This window comes from Bos indicus x Bos taurus, chromosome 24 (assembly GCF_003369695.1).
Source record: "Bos indicus x Bos taurus breed Angus x Brahman F1 hybrid chromosome 24, Bos_hybrid_MaternalHap_v2.0, whole genome shotgun sequence".
Lineage (NCBI taxonomy): Eukaryota > Metazoa > Chordata > Mammalia > Artiodactyla > Bovidae > Bos > Bos indicus x Bos taurus.
Genome location: NC_040099.1, coordinates 30,687,479 through 30,706,739, shown reverse-complemented (window position 1 = coordinate 30,706,739; position 19,261 = coordinate 30,687,479). Strand labels below are relative to the sequence as shown.

General features: G+C 35.9%; 1 protein-coding gene across 1 annotated transcript in view; it reads left to right on the top strand.

Moving 5' to 3' along the window:
* TAF4B (TATA-box binding protein associated factor 4b) overlaps positions 1 to 19,261 on the top strand; it is a 108,400-nt gene that overhangs the window by 77,255 nt on the left and 11,884 nt on the right. Inside the window, 1 exon segment of the mRNA XM_027525986.1 lies at positions 6,617 to 6,727. Coding sequence (XP_027381787.1) covers positions 6,617 to 6,727 — 111 coding nt within the window.

Genomic DNA, 19,261 nt, shown 5'->3' with positions numbered 1-19,261 from the left:
TATGTGTGTGTTGGGGGAGTGGTTTCCTTCCAGAGGTTGAGAATAAAAAAAGAATATAAGAGTAAGAACTGGGGAAAAAGTTCTTAATCTTATATCAATATAGTATATTATATTTCTTTTCAACAGTATATAAAGAACTGTGTTTGAGTGTAAGGGAGAAAATGTCCAGTTGAGATTATGTGGAATATACTATTTTCCTGAAAGCTGAGGTTGAATTATAAAGGCTAATAACTAGCAAGATAGCTCCTCTGATTCTGCCTAGTAAGCTTTTGGTTTCTGTTTTCATACTTGCTGCTTGATCCTAGACATGGACACAGTCACAGAACTACATGGCCAAGAAGAGTAACTAAAGCCCCAGCCTTATAGCCAGAGAGACAAAAAGAGGAGTGAGCCCCAAGGAACCAGGAATTACTGGGAAGAGGAGGTAGAAAGGGAGGAGCTCAGGAAAGCAACCCCATATTCTTCTGTTTATTTCTTGTTCCCACTCAAGCTACACACTTGTCATATGTGACCCTGACCTAATCTGCATACCAGCCAACAGTATAGATCAATATGCCTCATGAACATAAGTGTAAACATCTTCACGAAAATATTAGCAAAACAAATCTAGTGATACCTAAAAATAATGTATCTTGACCAAGAAGCAGTTATCCCAGCAAGGCAAATCTGGTTCAGTATTCAAAAATTAGTATGCCAAAGGCTTTGACTGTGTGGATCACAATAAACTGTGGAAAATTCTGAAAGAGATGGGAATACCAGACTATCTCACCTGCCTTTTGAGAAACCTGTATGCAGGTCAGGAAGCAACAATTAGAACTGGACATGGAACAACAGACTGGTTTCAAATAGGAAAAGGAGTACGTCAAGGCTGTATATTGTCACCTTGCTTATTTAACTTATATGCAGAGTACATCATGAGAAACGCTGGGCTGGAAGAAGCACAAGCTGGAATCAAGATTGCTTGGAGAAATATCAATCACCTCAGATATGCAGATGACACCACCCTTATGGCAGAAAGTGAAGAGGAACTAAAAAGCCTCTTGATGAAAGTGAAAGTGGAGACTGAAAAAGTGGGCTTAAAGCTCAACATTCAGAAATGGCATCCAGTCCCATCACTTCATGGAAAATAGATGGGGAAACAGTGGAAACAGTGTCAGACTTTATTATTTCTGGGCTCCAAAATCACTGCAGATGGTGATTGCAGCCATGAAATTAAGACACTTACTCCTTGGAAGGACAGTTATGACCAACCTAGATAAAATATTAAAAAGCAGAGACATTCCTTTGCCAACAAAGGTCCATCTAGTCAAGGCTGTGGTTTTTCCAGTGGTCATGTATGGATGTGAGAGTTGGACTATAAAGAAAGCTGAGCACAGAAGAAATGATGCTTTTGAACTGTGGTGTTGGAGAAGACTCTTGAGAGTCCCTTTGACTGCAAGGAGGTCCAACCAGTCCATCCTAAAAGAGATGAGTCCTGGGTGTTCATTGGAAGGACTGATGTTGAAGCTGAAACTCCAGTACTTTGGCCACCTGATGAGAAGAGCTGATTCATTTGAAAAGACCCTGATACTGGGAAATTTGAGGGCAGGAAGAGAAGGGGACGACAGAGGATGAGATGGTTGGATGGCATCACCGATTCGATGGACACGGGTTTGGGTGGACTCTGGGAGTTGGTGATGGACAGGGAGGCCTGGCGTACTGCGGTTCATGGGGTCGCAGAGTCAGACTTGACTGAGGGACTGAACTGAACTGAACGTAATAATTGTCCAAGAAAGAAAAACCATGTGACCATTTCACCGGAGGCAGATCTATGTTTGCAGATTTCACCATGCATTATTAATAAAACTCTAAGCAATCTAGAAATAGTAGAGACTTTCTCAGTCTGATATAGGACCTCTGTTAAAACTCTCCCACTAATACCGTTCTTAATGATCAAAAGTCTGAATGCTTGCTTCTAAAGATTTGTTTCCTAATGGAAACATTATATTGCTAGTACAATAAGGCAAAAAAAGAAAAAGCATATAAATTGAAGAGAAAAATAGTGTGTCCTTTCTTTCTATTAACTGTCTTTTACAGAGCAAAAATTTTTAATTTTTTTGAAGTCAAACATGTCAAATGCCAAAGCTTTTGACTGTGTGGATCACAATAAACTGGAAAATTCTGAAAGAGATGGGAATACCAGACCACCTGATCTGCCTCTTGAGAAATCTGTATGCAGGTCAGGAAGCAACAGTTAGAACTGGACATGGAACAACAGACTGGTTCCAAATAGGAGTACGTCAAGGCTGTATATTGTCACCCTCTTTATTTAGCCTATATGCAGAGTACATCATGAGAAACGCTGGACTGGAAGAAACACAAGCTGGAATCAAGATTGCCAGGAGAAATATCAGTCACCTCAGATATGCAGATGACACCACCCTTATGGCAGAAAGTGAAGAGGAACTCAAAAGCCTCTTGATGAAAGTGAAAGTGGAGAGTGAAAAAGTTGGCTTAAAGCTCAACATTCAGAAAACGAAGATCATGGCATCCAGTCCCACCACTTCATGGGAAATAGATGGGGAAACAGTGGAAACAGTGTCAGACTTTATTTTTTTGAGCTCCAAAATCACTGCAGATGGTGACTGCAGCCATGAAATGAAAAGACGCTTACTCCTTGGAAGGAAAGTTATGACCAACCTAGATAGCATATTCAAAAGCAGAGACATTACTTTGCCAACAAAGGTTCATCTAGTCAAGGCTATGGTTTTTCCTGTGGTCATGTATGGATGTGAGAGTTGGACTGTGAAGAAGGCTGAGCGCCGAAGAATTGATGCTTTTGAACTGTGGTGTTGGAGAAGACTCTTGAGAGTCCCTTGGACTGCAGGGAGATCCAACCAGTCCCTTCTAAAGGAGATCAGCCCTGGGATTTCTTTGGAAGGACTGATGCTAAAGCTGAAACTCCAGTACTTTGGCCACCTCACGTGAAGAGTTGACTCATTGGAAAAGACTCTGATGCTGGGAGGGATTGGGGGCAAGAGAAGGGGACGACAGAGGATGAGATGGCTGGATGGCATCACTGACTCGATGGACGTGAGTCTGAGTGAACTCCGGGAGTTGGTGATGGACAGGGAGGCCTGGCGTGCTGCGATTCATGGGGTCGCAAAGAGTTGGACATGACTGAGCGACTGATCTGATCTGATCTGATGTCAAAAAAAAAATAGACCTGCTCTGGCTGTCAGTGGCTGAGAATTCTTTGCTGGGCCATAAGTCATGAAAGCTTTTCCTTACACTTTTTGTTAAAAATTTAGATCTTACATTTTGAGGTTAATTTTTGTATAATATGTGAGGTTCAAGGTTCTTTTTTTTTTTTTTTTGCCTGTGAATGTTCAGTTGCTCAATTTGTTGAAATAACTGCTCTCTCAATTGAGTTGTTTTTCACCTTGGTCAAAAATAAACTGGCCATGTTTACATGAATCTGTTTCTCGATTCCCTATCCTGTCTCATTAATCTGTGCCCATTCCTTTGTCAAAACCACATTATTTTGGTTACTATAGCCTTATATAAGTAATTCTTAAAATTGCATGGTGTAATTCTTCCAATTTTATTCCCTCCCCCCCCCAAAAATTGACTTAGATTCTGATTTCACTTTCCATATAAATTTTACTATCAATTTATACATATCTACAAAAAAAATTTTTATTGGAATTACGTTGTTTGAAGGTCAGTTTGGAGAGAATTGAACCTTTACTGTTTCTTACAGTCCACGGATTGTTGAATCTTACAGTCCATGAACACAGTGTATCTCTCCATTTATCTGTTTTTATTTCTTTCATCTGCATCTTGTGGTTTATAGCATACAAGTATCTGTATGTATTAGATTTATACTTATTTCATTCGGGGGAAAGCTATTTTAAGCAGCATTTTTAAAAATTTAAGTTTCTGACTTTACCTTAATGGTATTTAGAAATGTGATTATTATGTGTATTGACTTGCATCTTGTAGCCTTGCTTAAACTCATTATTAGTCCTTGGAAGTTCTTTAATTTTGTTTTTTATAACTACCTTGAAATTTTCTGTGTAAATAATCATGTCGCTTGCAATCTTGTTTCCACTAGGAAACCTCTAATTCAGTGACTGCTTTTATCACACAGAAAGTTTACATGTCTTCATCCACAGTGTATTGTGCTGGCCACGATATATTGAGTTTAAGAGTTTATTGTAAATACAGGACCCACCAAACTATGGTCAGTTTCTATTTTTGTTAAGAGTTTTGCAAAATTTTCTACAGCATTGTGTGTGAGATTTCTGAAAACCAAAGTATAATTTGCAGAGAGAAAATATTTTACTTTATAGGGAGAGGAATCTGATGACAGAGGTCAATTTTAAAACTGTTTGATGTGACTGTCTTGCAGATACCATTTCTCTACAGGGAAAGACTTTAAAATATAGCTTGTTGTTTGATTTGTGCTGCAGGTAGATTAGCTAAAATTGTATTTTGTCACCCTGAAGTTCTGTATTGTGACAGCATCAGACTCTAAAACTGTAAGACCAGCCTCAACAAAAGATAGTTTACAACTCCCGAAAATAGTTTTCTAACAGTTTGCTGCTGCTGCTGCTTCTAAGTCACTTCAGTCGTGTCCGACTCTGTGCAACCCCATGGACGGCAGCCCACCAGGCTCCCCCGTCCCTGGGATTTTCCAGGCAAGAGTACTGGAGTGGGGTGCCATTGCCTTCTCCTTCTAACAGTTTATATATACGTAAATACATAGTTTACAGGACGGATTTCTGCCCTGTGATTTGTGGAGTAAAAGGGAAGTGGTTCCTAGTTCATTTTCTTCAGCTTTGTTAGACTCAGTTACCTATAGCTTACTGGCTTGTTCTTTGTCTTTCCTTTGATATTATAAAGTAATTTGAAGTTATCTCTCTGAGATGGCCTACTTCATCCCAAACTGTTTCCTGCTTTTATCTGGTCTTTTTTTTTTTTTTTTTTTTCAGTGTTAAAAATTTGGTTAGTGCTCTTTTAGAAGAATACTCTCAGGATATATTTATGGTTCCCCAGTAGGTTACTTCAGTTGACTATTTTGGAGTCTGATCTTGTTTGAATATTTATCTAGCAATCACTACCTAGTTCTTTCTCCCTTTTTCTCCACAGTAACAAGATTTTTGGTAGGAATTGAACATTATTTCTCTTCTGGAAAAGCCCAAGGATCTGTGTAGTGATATTTTATTTTGATTTCTTTACTTTGTTTTCTTTTTAAAAAAAGAATACCGTTTGACACTTGCCTTGGTGAAATGATGCAGTGTTTCATGCATTTATTTCTCAATTATATTATTTACCTTAATAGAACATCTTTGATAGATACTGTGTACAGCTTAGTGCCCAAATATCAAAAAATTATACCTTGTAGATTTCATCATTCTGGTTAACCATAGTAATAGCAGTACACTCACTTTCAATTTTTCACGTGAAGATAAATATAGAGTAAATCCATAAAAAGTGTGATATATTGAAAAGGTTTTTATGGCTCTGAGTTCCGTTTTTATCACTTATTATTTGTGTGACCTTTATGATGTTTTCCCAACCTCTTTAAAGCCTCACTGTCTCCCTTAGTTTAAAAAAAAAGTACATGTATACTTTTCATGTTGTTATAACAATATATACCTTTCAATGTGATTGTAAGGATTAAATGAATTAATGTTAAGGAAGTGCTTTGTAAATCATATAGAACTATTTCCTATAATACATAAAAACTATCCATTTTTAAGTACAGTTGACCTTTGAACAACACAGGTTTGAACTGTGTGGATTCACTTAAGTGTATATTTTTTTCACTGAGTACCTAGTACTACATGACTTGCAGTTCATTGAGTTAATGGATACATAGATATGCAGAAACCTCTATAAGTTATATGTAAATTTAATTATGCGTTGTGTATTAGCTGTTCAGTCATGTCCAACTCTTTGCGTCCCCATAGACTGTATCCTGCCAGACTCCTCTGTCCATAGAATTCTCCAGGCAAGAATACTGGAGTGGGGAGCCATTCCCTTCTCCAGGGGGGTCTTCCTGACCCAGAGTTAGAACCCCGTCTCCTACTTGCAGGCAGATTCTTTAATTTAGTTATATGTTTGTTATAAGGTATATGGAACGCCAACTATAAGTTACATGTAAATTTTCTACTGCATAGATAGCACCTCTAACCCCACATTCATTGTTCACGGGTCAACTGTAATTCACTTTTAATCTGAAAAGTTTGACTGTAGTTTGGCCGCTTTCACTACAGTTTACGGTTCAACTTACTCTTTAGGCATTTCTTATCTGTGCTTAAACTTATGGAGAGATTAAGCTCTAGATGTCTGTCTTCTGTTCTATTCTGTACTTCTTCCTTACCTGAATTCTGCCTCTTCTGTTTAGAGATTCAGGACTAAAGAGTTTATCAGAGGAAAGGAATCAGAATATGATGTACACTTGGCTGTCAGGGAAATCTGATACTTATTTTGATCTGATATTTATTTTGCACTGTCACGTATTTGGGAAAGAACAGAGAAGTGGGCTTAGTGGTCAGTTTCTTTCCCCTCTCTGAGCATGGCTGTGTGTAAACACCGATTTTTTTTTTTTTTTAATTCTGTCTTCCAGTTACAACAGTTGGAGCTTGCACAGATACAGCAGAGAGATGCTAATCTCACAGCTCTTGCGGCTATTGGACCAAGGAAGAAGAGACCACTAGAGTCCGGGTCTGGAAGTGAGGTATGGAAACAAAGTTTGTCCTTTTATTTGTCATGTCAAAAAAGCAGGCCTAAAGGAAACAAAGAATGCAGATAATTTACTCTGCCTTGCACACTATTGCTGCCAAATGCTGGTTAAAGCTCTCCTTTGCCTATTTTATAAAATCTTAATTTTTGCTTGTTCGTAAAAATATGTATCACCTTGAACTTTCCTCCAACTTACTACTTGTTTTATACTTCTTCCCGTCCCCCACCACTGGTCATACTGAGTTTCACTATCTCAGATTTTTCCTGTACATTCTTCCAGGCAGTTTTATATAATTTTCTCCTCGCTGGGTGTCTAAATCCAGCTCATCTGTTAAGATCAAGTCTGCCCTCTTTTTTCTACCATGACTTTATTCTGCGTACCCACACTAACTTCTCTTTTTCTCTGCATGTAATGTGTTTGCATGGCATTAACCGTTCTCTGCTCCTCACATGAGTATTTTCTCTTCGGTTTATTATGAGAGATTGTGAACTTCTTGAGCAAGACTGTAATCCTTTTCCTTTGAATCTCCCACAGGACCAGGTACATATTAATATATATTCAGTAAATATCATTAATTGTTTGATTAACACCAAGGAAGGATCTTACATCTTTAGAGCGATTATTCTAGATTAATTAATCTATAATGCTAGATTTTCAGATTGGTCATTGGGGCTAAGATACAAGAGTGAGAAAGAGCCCTGAGTTGGGTCAGTAATAAAGAAACTGTGGCTCCTCTGTTCTGCTCTATAAAACTTAAATGTGCTCTGGGACAAGCTCTTCCCAGCTGACCCAAAACATTAACAGTTCCTGATAAATGATAGTCATCTCTGTAGAGGAAAGATTTTAAAAGTCTAGTTCTTTTTATTAATAAAAATGTAATGGATATAATACGTTCACATGCAAAAAAATTCATAGTATAAAAATGTTTGAAAAAGATGAGTTTCCCCCTCCCAGATTTCTAGTCCCCCATCCCCTGCCCAACCAGATGTAACCACCGTTCAGATTTCTCACATATCCTCATAGAATTTATTATGAATATAGATGTGTATCTCATGTGCCTTCACAAATTCACATTTGATTTTGTTTTTACCAAATGCAATCAAATTGTATCTGTTGTTCTGCTCTTGATACTTTTCCCCTTTTCCATAATCTCTCTCATATAATTTACCTCCATTTTTTTAAAGGTATGTTACATCACTTTGTTTAGATAAACAATTTATTTAGCCAGTTCTCTAATGGAAATTTAGGTTGCTTCCAGATGCTTCTGTTACCTCAGAGAGTGTCCTTGTACTTCCACTGTTGTACTTGTTCAGTGTATCTATAAGCTAAATTCCTAAAAATGAAATTCCTGGGTTAAAGAGTGCATGATAGGAACAACTTTGGAAAAATTAAAACATATTCAAAGATAGAGTAGTATAATGAATCCCCTACATACTTACTATCCCCATGCAACTACTATCATTTTATGCCAAATTTTGTTTTATTTATATCTGCACCAGCTTTCTCAGGTAAGTTTTTTACTCCTCAGGTTATTTTCAACACAATCCTAGATTCAATATCATTTTACCCATAAATTATTTGTTGCTTTTCACTTTTGGTAAATATTTTTAAATTGCCCCCTAAATGATTTCTATCAGGTTTTGCATCCATTCATGCCTGTTTTTCCACACAGTCATTAACCCTGGGGATAATCTTTTCCATCTGATGACTGGAAGTGCAATTTTTAATAGTGTTTAAATTCCAAGTGAAATTGAGCAATTTTTTCATGGGTATATTGACACTTTCAATTTATTTTCTCCCCCCTATGTTATATTTTTTAATAGATTTAAAAAAATGGAACACTCCACACCCCCCTTCACTTTTTTTTCAGTTTGTCTGGGCTTTATTCATATGAAAGTTTGTATTTTGTTAAATTAAAAAAAAATCAGTCATTTTCTTTTGTCCTCGAATTCCATTGTGTTTGGAAAGCCCTTTCTTAATAATTAGACTTATGAGTTAGTCCTTTTATCATTTCAGCTTTAAAGTATAAGTCTCTGATTCATTCAGAGTTTGCTCGGAATAATAGGTGAGATCTGCTTTTAGCTTTACTCGCTTTCTGCCTCCTCGTTCTCCAGACAAGCAGACTGTCCCAACTCTGTTTCCTCGGTAATTCTTTCCCCACTGATTGGTTGTGCCACCTTTATCACAGACAGTTTTGTGTCAAATACAAATTCCCGTATATATTTGAGTCTGACCCAGTGCTATCTAATAGAACTTCCTGTGACGAACACTTACGGAGTCTGAGCTGCCCTCAACAGCTACATAACGACTGTTGAGCAGTTGAGCTATGGCTACTGTGATTGAGGAAATGAAATTTTAACTTTAAAAAGTTCATGTAAATTTTAATAGGCACACGTGGCTAGTAGCTGCATATAAGTGCATGGGACCAGTCTACTGTTTATAGATTATTTTTATCTGTTTATGATTATTTATGTATTGCTGCCAAATCTTTTTTCTTAACCATCTCAACCATTTTTATGTGCACAGATCAGTGGTGGTAAGCATATTCACATTGCTGCACCCCATACCCGCAGAACTTTTTCATCTTGCAAAACTGAAACTCTATACCCATTGACTAACTCCCCATCTTCCCCTTTCCCAGCCCCTGGTAAGCAACACTCTACTTTGATTCTGTAATTTGATTACTTAGCTTCCTCATGTAAGTGGAATGAATCATATAGTATTTGTCTTTTTGTGACCTTGAGGTTCCAAATCTTAGTATATTTTAAAAATATGGTAAAACTAGTCCAGTAGAAATTTTTATGTTCCTACTTCTCTACCACAGGACAACCCACTGTCCTTTATTATTGGTCTATTTGTATATAAATGTGTGCAAATATTTTATTAAAAGTGGGGCATGCTCTTTCATCATTAAGCACATTCCTATAAATATGGCCTCGTTAGCATACTTTTTTCTTTTTGGCAAGAACAGTTATTTGTAAATTTCTTCATCCACGTAGTTATTCTTTATAATATCATAACTCCTCTGAGAAAGATACAGGAATGTCTGAGTTCCTGCCCTACTTTTTGATTAATTTTTTCAAAGCTTCATTTTTATGTGTCATTTGAGTTTGTCACAAATCTCAGAAACATTAAAGGTTCCCTGGTTTCTAATAATCAGAGATTGTAAAGTACTTTTCATTTATTGTATGTTTGAATCTGAGAAAGTCTATAGGTTACAGGGGGCAGAAATGAAATGTACTATTGATATTCAAAACGGTGATTTAAAAAAAATCAGTTTATATCAGTATTAAAATGGAAATTTATTTAATTTTTATTTATTTAATAGAAATTTAAATTTAAATTTTTAATTTTTAAATTTCAAAACAGATATATGTTCTAACTTGGCTATAAATATATTGAAGTGTTTGTTTCCTTGGTGCTTCTTCAGTTTTGAGAATTTAGGCACATATATTTTCCCCTTTATTCCTGTATTTTTAACTTAGATCGTTGTCAGACTTTTTCTGAACTATAAACAGCCAGTACTTTAAGTAATCCAACTTGAATTGAAAATGTCCATTTCTTTAATGAGTTGGTGACATTTTAGTACAATCCTTATTTTGAAATTAGCTGAAAACTACTTTTTTGTGTTGATTTGTATTCATGGTGTTTTAACTTTAAAGGCAATTTTCTTTGAAAAATGGGAAACTGGAGAGAACCTTCCTATATGCTCTTTCAGTGTTTACATAGACTGCTGATTGATTTGCCCCTCCAGTCGCTTAAATTGCATGGATTAGGATTGTTAAAAACCCTTTAACAATTTGATTTTTTTATTCTCACAAATAACACAAAATTGATATTTGAAACCATTTATATTTTTATTACTCTGTACCTAAAAATTGAGGGTCTACTTAGTGTCTGCCTCTTTCTTTATAGATGGAAACCTGAAATGTTACCTGTTTGGTCTGAATTTGCTGGAATAAGCATAAAATCCCAGAGGGGAGTGGGGTGGAGTCTTGCTCTTTGAGGAGTAAATCCTTGGTTCAAATGCAGGTTTTTCTAGTACCGAAGGGGAGAGCTTTCAGTTTGGAACGCTGCATAAAGTAGTGGCAATTTTTAAAAATATAAATTTCAGAGAATTAAACTTAGAACATTCAGCATTCATAGCTTATCATTTTTGTTGATAACGAATCAACAAAAGTAAATTTGGAGAAATTTGTTTTAGACCTTCTTCCTTGAGACTTTTTTTTTGTTATGCAAAACTCCCTCTTATCCTTCAAAAATCTTTCTAGTTGTACAATTTATATATTAAACTATCTTCTATGTAGATTTACATTTAATATTCTCAGAAGTCTTGCTAGAGTTGAATAGCATCAGCCACCGTCTCCGGGTGTTACTCTGGCAAAAAGCAACAAGTACCAATTATCATTTAGAACCAACTATTTATTCCATAAGCCTGTTGCGTCTAAGGGAGGGGGACTGTTAAAATTTGCTACTTTGGAGTATTTAATTTCTCCTTAATTTACTTCTGTGCATTGAAGTGTATGAAATCAGTTCTTAGATTAATATAGACTGTATAGATACCTATGTGGTAATTTAGAACCTACTTAAAGATTTAGAATGTTTGCATGTTTGTGTTTTGTATATATATTGCTTAGGTGATGTCTTTGGAATGTTAAGTCCTGAATAACTTTACTTCCTCCATTAATTTTAGGTCCTTGGATTAGAAAGAATCTCTTTTTTGGATTAGCAGTACTTTTTAAAATTTTTATTTATATTAATTGGAGGCTAATTACAGTATTTTGGTGGGTTTTGCCATACATTGACATGAATCAGCCATGGGTGTACATGTGTCCCCCATCCTGAACCCCGCTCCCACCTCCCTCCCTATCCCATCCCTCTGGGTTGTCCCAGTGCCCCGGCTTTGAGTGCCCTGTTTCATGCATCAAACTTGGACTGCTCATCTATTTCACATATGGTAATATAAATGTTTCAGTGCTATTCTCTCAAATCATCCCACCCTTGCCTTCTCAAAACAGAGTCCAAAAGTCTGTTCTTTATATCTGTGTCTCTTTTGCTGTCTCATGTATAGGGTCATCATTACCATCTTTCTAAAGTCCATATATAGGTGTCAATGTACTGTATTGGTGTTTTTCTTGCTGACTACTTCACTCTGTATAATAGGCTCCAGTTTCATCTACCTCATTAGAACTGATTCAAATGCTTTCTTTTTAATAGCTGAGTAATATTCCATTGTATACCACAGCTTTCTTATCCATTCATCTGCTGATGGACATCTAGGTTGCTTCCATGTCCTAGCTATTGTAGACAGTGCTGCAGTGAACGTTGGGGTACACGTGTCTCTTTCAATTATGGTTTCCTCAGTGTGTATGCCCAGCAGTGGGATTGCTGGGTCCTATGGCAGTTCTATTTCCAGTTTTTTTAAGGAATCTCCACACTGTTCTCCATAGTGGCTATACTAGTTTGCATTCCCACCAACAGTGTAAGAGGGTTCCCTTTTCTCCTCACCCTCTCCAGCATTTATCGTTTGTAGACTTTTTGATAGCAGCCGTTCTGACCAGTATGAGATGGTTCCTCATTGTGGTTTTGATTTGCATTTCTCTGATAATGAGTGATATTGAGTATCTTTTCATATGTTTTTTAGCCATCTGTATGTCTTCTTTGGAGAAATGTCTGTTTAGTTCTTTGGCCCATTTTTTGATCGGGTCATTTATTTTTCTGGTATTGAGTTGAACAAGATGCTCATACATTTTTGAGGTTAATTATTTGTCAGTTTCTTCATTTGCTATTACTTTCTCCCATTCTGAACCCTGTCTTTTCACCCTGCTTATAGTTTCCTTCGTTGTGAAAAAGCTTTTAGGTTTAATTAGGTCCCATTTGTTTATTTTTGCTTTTATTTCCATTCTCTGGGAGGTGGGTCATAGAGGATCTTGCTGTGATTTATGTCGGAGTGTGTTTTGCCTATGTCTTCCTCTAGGAGTTTTATAGTTTCTAGTCTTAGGTTTAGATCTTTAATCCATTTTGAGTTTATTTTTGTGTATGGTGTTAGAAAGTGTTCTAGTTTCATTCTTTTACAGGTGGTTGACCACTTTACAGGTGGTTTCCCAGCACCACTTGCTAAAGAGATTGTCTTTTCTCCATTGTATATTCTTGCCTCTTCTGTCAAACATAAGGTGTCCATAGGTGTGTGGATTTATCTCTGGGCTTTCTGTTTTGTTCCATTGATCTTTATTTCTGTCTTTGTGCCAGGACCATATTGTCTTGATGATCATAGCTTTGTAGTATAGTCTGAAGTCAGGCAGGTTGATTCCTCCAGGTCCATTCTTCTTTCTCAAGATTGCTTTGGCTATTCGAGGTTTTTTGTATTTCCATACAAATTGTGAAATTGTTTGTTCTAGTTCTCTGAAAAATACCATTGGGAGCTTGATAGGGATTGCATTGAATCTGTAGATTGCTTTGGGTAGTATACTCTTTTCACTGTATTTATTCTTCTGATCCATGAACATGGTATATTTCTCCATCAATTTGTGTCATCTTTGATTTCTTTCATCAGTATTTCATAGTTTTCTATATACAGGTCTTTTGTTTCTTTCAGTAGATTTATTCCTAAGTATTTTATTCTTTTCATCTCAATGGTGAATGGGATTGTTTCCTTAATTTTGCTTTCTGTTTTCTCATTGTTAGTATATAGGAATGCAAGGCATTTCTTTGTATTAATTTTATATCCTGCAACTTTACTATATTCATTGATTAGCTCTAGTAATTTTCTGGTGGTGTCTTTAGGGTTTTCTATGTAGAGGATCATGTCATCTGCAAACAATGAGAGTTTTACTTCTTTTCCAATCTGGATTCCTTTTATTTCTTTTTCTTCTCTGATTGCTATGGCCAGAACTACCAAAACTATGTTGAACAATAGTGGTGAGAGTGGGCACCCTTGTCTTGTTCCTGAATTTAGGAGAAATGCTTTCAGTTTTTCACCATCGAGGGTAATGTTTGCTGTGGATTTATCATATATGGTTTTTATTATGTTGAAGTATGTTCCTTCTGTGCCTGCTTTCTGGAGAGTTTTTATCATAAATGGGTGTTGAATTTTGTCAAAGGCTTTCTCTGAATCTATTGAGATATTCATATGGTTTTTATGTTTCAATTTGTTAATGTGGTGTATATATCACATTGATTGCTTTGTAAATCTTGAAGAATCCTTGCATCCCTGGGATTAAGCCCACTTGGTCATGATGCATGATCTTTTTAATATGTTGTTGGATTCTGTTCGCTAGAATTTTGTTGAGGATTTTTGCATCTATGTTCATCAGTGATATTGGCCTGTAGTTTTCTTTTTTTGTGGCATCTTTGTCTGGTTTTGGTATTAGGGTGATGGTGGCCTCATAGAATGAGTTTGGGCGTTTACCTTCCTCTGCAATTTTCTGGAAGAGTTTGAGTAGGATAGGTGTTGGCTCTTTTAATTTTTGGTCTAATTCACCTGTGAAGCCATCTGGTCCTGGGCTTTTTGTTTGTTGGAAGATTTTTTATTACAGTTTCAATTTCTGTGTATATGTTAGGTCTGTTAAGATTTTCTTTTTTTTCCTGGTTCAGTTTTGGACGGTTATACTTTTCTAAGAGTTCATCCATTTCTTCCAAGTTGTCCATTCTAGTGGCATATAGTTGCTTATGACCCTTTGTATTTCTGTGTTGTTGGTTGTGATTTCTCCATTTTCATTTCTAATTTTGTTGATTTGATTCTTCTCCCTTTTTCTCTTGATGAGTATGGCTAATGGTTTGTCTATTTTATTTATCTTCTCAAAGAACCAGTTTTCATTTTCATTGATTTTTGCTTTAGTCTCCTTTGTTTCTTTTTCATTTATTTCTGCTCTAATTTTTATGATTTCTTTCCTTCTACTAACCCTGGGGTTCTTCATTTCTTCTTTTTTTAGTTACTTTAAGTGTAAAGTTAGGTTATTTATTTGATTTTTCTCTTGTTTCTTGATGTAAGCTTGTATTGCTATGAACCTTCCCCTTAGCACTGCTTTTACTGAATCCCATAAGTTTTGGATTGTTGTTTTCATTTTCATTTGTTTTTATGCATATTTTTATTTCCTTTTTGACTTCTTCCTTGATTTGTCGATTAGCAATACTTTCAAATAGTTTACCTAACTTATTAATGATCCAGCCATCGTAACAATATTTATTTTGTTGAAAATAAAGATAGATTTTGTTTTGACCTTCTAACACATTGGCTTGAAGATGCTGGTATTTCTTTTAAGATTAAGTGGTTAAAATGTCAGATCGACTACATGGTGCTTATAGTATTTCTATGCCTAATATGTGTTTCTTTAAAGAGTGTTCGTTTGCTAAACAAAGCAAAGAAATTATTGCCACATAGATAAGTGTATACTCTTTCTGTCTAGAAGCTGGTTAGAGTACTGCCCTGTAAAATTTTGAAGATTTTAGGGGAAGAGAAGGGGAAGAGAAGGGAAGAGAAGGGAAACTTTGCTTAGTAATAAATACAAATTTTATTGAATCAGAATTGCTTTCAGACAAATATATTTTTTTCACAGTTGAATTCTAATTCAGAAATGAATGTCAGAGAATGATAACAGTTTTTCTATTTCTCCCAGGTATTAAAGGTACATCCCTAAAATTCATTTCTTCTTTATTGTACTTTTTAAGTGTGTATACCTTCAAAATAAGGCATTTCATTTAAGCAGACTTGTAACTATTATTAAACCAAGGATTCTTTAAATATTATTAGCCAAGCAAATTTTATTTGGACAGAACCTATAAAATGATTCTACAGCAGAACTGTAAATCTGTATGGTTAACCGTTTATTGGTTAATGGTCTCTCTGTAACATTAATAATAGAAATCATCACATTGCAGTATTTTGTGAGTAGACGTATAGGGGAAAAAAGGTGAGAAAGGACCATTTTAAAATAGTATGTTGACAATACCATAAAGAAATTATGCTTCAATTACAAATAAATAAATTTTTAAAAAAAGAAATATTGGAGTCCATATTTACCTGCTTATATGCCAGGAATTGTTCTAAGCATTAGGAATATGACAGTAAGTAAAAAAAGGGAAAGAGAAATAGGGTATTGAATTCCATTGGCAAGAATGTTTCATGCCATAGCTTACAGAAGTGTGATTTCTGAAAAAGTTACATTAATTTTTATGTGTATTTAGAGTTGAACTTTTGAAAAAATACTATACTTCAAATAGTGTTTCGTAACAGTTTGCTATAGATATTATTGGAACTTTTTTGTTCAGAACTTGGGAGTCTTGTGATAGTATCTATTGTAGCAACCTGCCCTTCTCTTTAGCTCCAATTTGATGTTTAAAGTATTAGAGTACTTTGATTTGAGGGGCAACAGGGTATGGAGAGGGAAGGGAATTTTCAGAAGACTCCAGGCAAGAACACTGGAGTGGGTTCTTGGAGTGAAAAGTTAAAGTGAAGTCGCCTAGTCGTGTCCGACTCTTCACAACCCCATGGACTGCAGCCCATCAGACTCCTCCGTCCATAGGATTTTCCAGGCAAGAGTACTGGAGTGGGTGCCATCGCCTTCTCCGAATCACTTCATAGATAGCCTGAAATCACTTGAGCATTCTACTAATTTGAATATACCTGAGAAAAAATTTACCAGAATCATAGTGGCACAAACATTTTCCCTTCCTCGTGATATAATATTAAATCCTCAGTGTCTTGAGCTTCCCCTGTGGCTCAGTGGTATAGAATCCACCTGCCAATGTAGGAGAGGCAGGTTCGATCCCTGAGTTGGGAAGATTCCCCTGGAGAAAGAAATATCAACCCACTCCAGTATTCTTGCCTGGACAGTCCCATAGACAGAGGAGCCTGGCAGGCTACAGTCCACGGGATTGGAAAGAGTAACATGACTTAGCAACACTAAATAACAACACCTCAGTGTCTTAGGATGCCTGCACCTATTCAATGAAAGAATAGCTTAGTGAACCCCAAGAACTATCTCCGAGATTCTGAAGAAATCTGTGTGATAGGTAGCCATTTTTTTCCCTCCATGCTAATCCTAACAACAGTATTTCCTGTCCCCCTCCCATTATTTCTGTTCCTTGCTGGTATGCCCCTTCAAGGAAGTGAAAATTAGCTAGTTAAGTGCCAGGTAACAATGTACCTGTTTTTTAAAACAAGGACTTAGCAGCAACTTCCTGCTCATAGCCACAAGTGAAGTCTGGGAAAGGTGGAACATCCTGGAAAGGTAATGATGGTACCAGAAAGTGTTCTGTCCAAGAACAAATGGAACTATGGTGGTTCGTGTGTGTCTGTCAGATAAGAGGAAACATCAGGAGGCAGAGTGAGATGGGTTCCATTGCTTTGTCTTCGGAGAAGATGGTTAGGGAATTTCTGGATTTTATTACTAGAATTAGGAGAATTCCTAATTACTACTTTTCCAAGAATCATTTCAGGGACTTCCTGGTAGTCCAGGAGCTAAGACTCCAAGCTTCTAGTGCAGGGGGCTTGGGTTCAATCTCTGGTCAGGAAACTAAATCCCACGTGCCACAACTAAGACCTGGCATAGCCAAGTAAATAAATAAATAAATTTAAAATAAAAGAATCATTTCAACACGGAGCATGCTAGGGCTTTCAAAGCACTAGGCCTGTGGTCTCAAACACAGAGTGCCCACAGATTTCTTTGTACCTGTCAGAAAATATGATTTTGTTTTCATTTCTTGACTTTTCTTCTCAATTCCCTCCCACCTTTATATAAGGATAGTTATATAGAAATATTAAAACCAAAGCTCTTTAGAATGTAATATTAGGCAGATTTCAGTGGTAACTTTCTTCCATTGTTTAAACTAGTTTAAGTTTACTTAGGTATGTAATCTCTTAAGATCCTTTCCAGTACCTACAAGTTTCTTATGAAATGAAGAAGAAACAATTTCCAGAAGAGTATAATCAAAAGGTGGATTATTGATTGAGGGGGTAAGAAAGAGGTCTCCTGTGTCTGCGAGAGTAAATAGCTTTTTATTTGGGAGAAGGAGTGTTAACTCTGATCATGTTGAAAAATGTCAAAATGATATAAAAGTATTAAAAACAACTCATGTTTCTTGAGTTACCCTTTCCAGAAATATCCATGCATATATTAGGTTAAACCCTATCAACTTGCCATTTTCATAGATGAAAATCTATCAGGTATTCGCAATTCCATACCTATGATCAAATATATATATATACACACACACACACACACAAATTGCATATTAATAACTATAGTTTACTTTTATCAAGCACTTAGAATGTATTATCTTTGTTAGTTTTTGTTAACTCCTCTACTATTATTTTCTCTAAATGAAAAAATTCAGGTATAAGGAAGATGACTTTTCCAGAGTTCCACAGTTAGTAAGTAGAGAACCCCAGATACATATCAAAAAATTTGATGTTTGTCTGTACTCTTAACCACTATAATGGGATCATCCTAAAAGTACTATTTTACAACTTGTGAAACAGTGTATATGGACATTTTCCTGTGTTGGTTATATACTTTTGTGCCAATTCTGTTATCCACTGATAGACATTTAAAATATTTTCATTTGTTTATTATAAATAGTTAGCATTCTCTGTCATCATGTACCCATTTATTTTGCCGACTTGATTTCTAGAAGTGGGACTTCTGGGTCAAAGGATATTCACATCTTAAATTTTAATAAATATTTCCATGTTAATTTCCAAGAAGTTTATGCCAGTTTCCACCACTGCGTGAATGCCTATTTTCCCATCCATTTGTTAGTAACAGATGTGATCAGACATTTCAAAATGTTCCAGTTTCTGCAACTTTTCATTTATTGTATCTATGCCACTTCTCTCTGCCCTCTTCAAAGGTTGAGGTTCTGTTTATGTATGGAACATGGTGCAGGAGTGTGAACAACCTCTAAGATAGCCTATAAGGAGAATACTTGGATTTTTGAAATTTTATTTAAGCATTAAAAATAATTTATGGACAGTTTTTTTCATACCCTAGAAATGGGTGTATTTTGAAACAGACAACCGAGTTGAATTCTTCAGGGTATTTGAACAATCAGTCTTACATAGATGTTATTTTGTTTACCATATTTACTAGTTTTCATGATTTGAGGGTGTAGGTAGATTAGAATTGAAATATTAAGCATGAAATGATTCGGGGAACACAGCAGTTTAAAATCTACTAGGGGACAAACAGAATTAGATATTTTAACAGGTTTGTTTCTATAAATATCATGTAGCTACATTAGAATTGAGAGCATGTATCATTTTAGATAAAGAAGCTTTTTATGTTTTGAGGTATATTTTTTCACATTTAATTTTGTTCACACTTTCATTAACAAATCTGCCTCTTTTTCATAAATGACTTAAACATAAATCTGAATTTTAGTTGGATCTTTAAAATTTTCCAGAGATTCAAAGGCTGACTCTTTATCAGCTATCTTCAGGGACTGCCTGTGAAATAAGTTGAATTGCACATTATGGGTTTATCTTTCATCCTTCCCAAATCCCCTTTAAAAGATAGTAAAGGAGAGAAA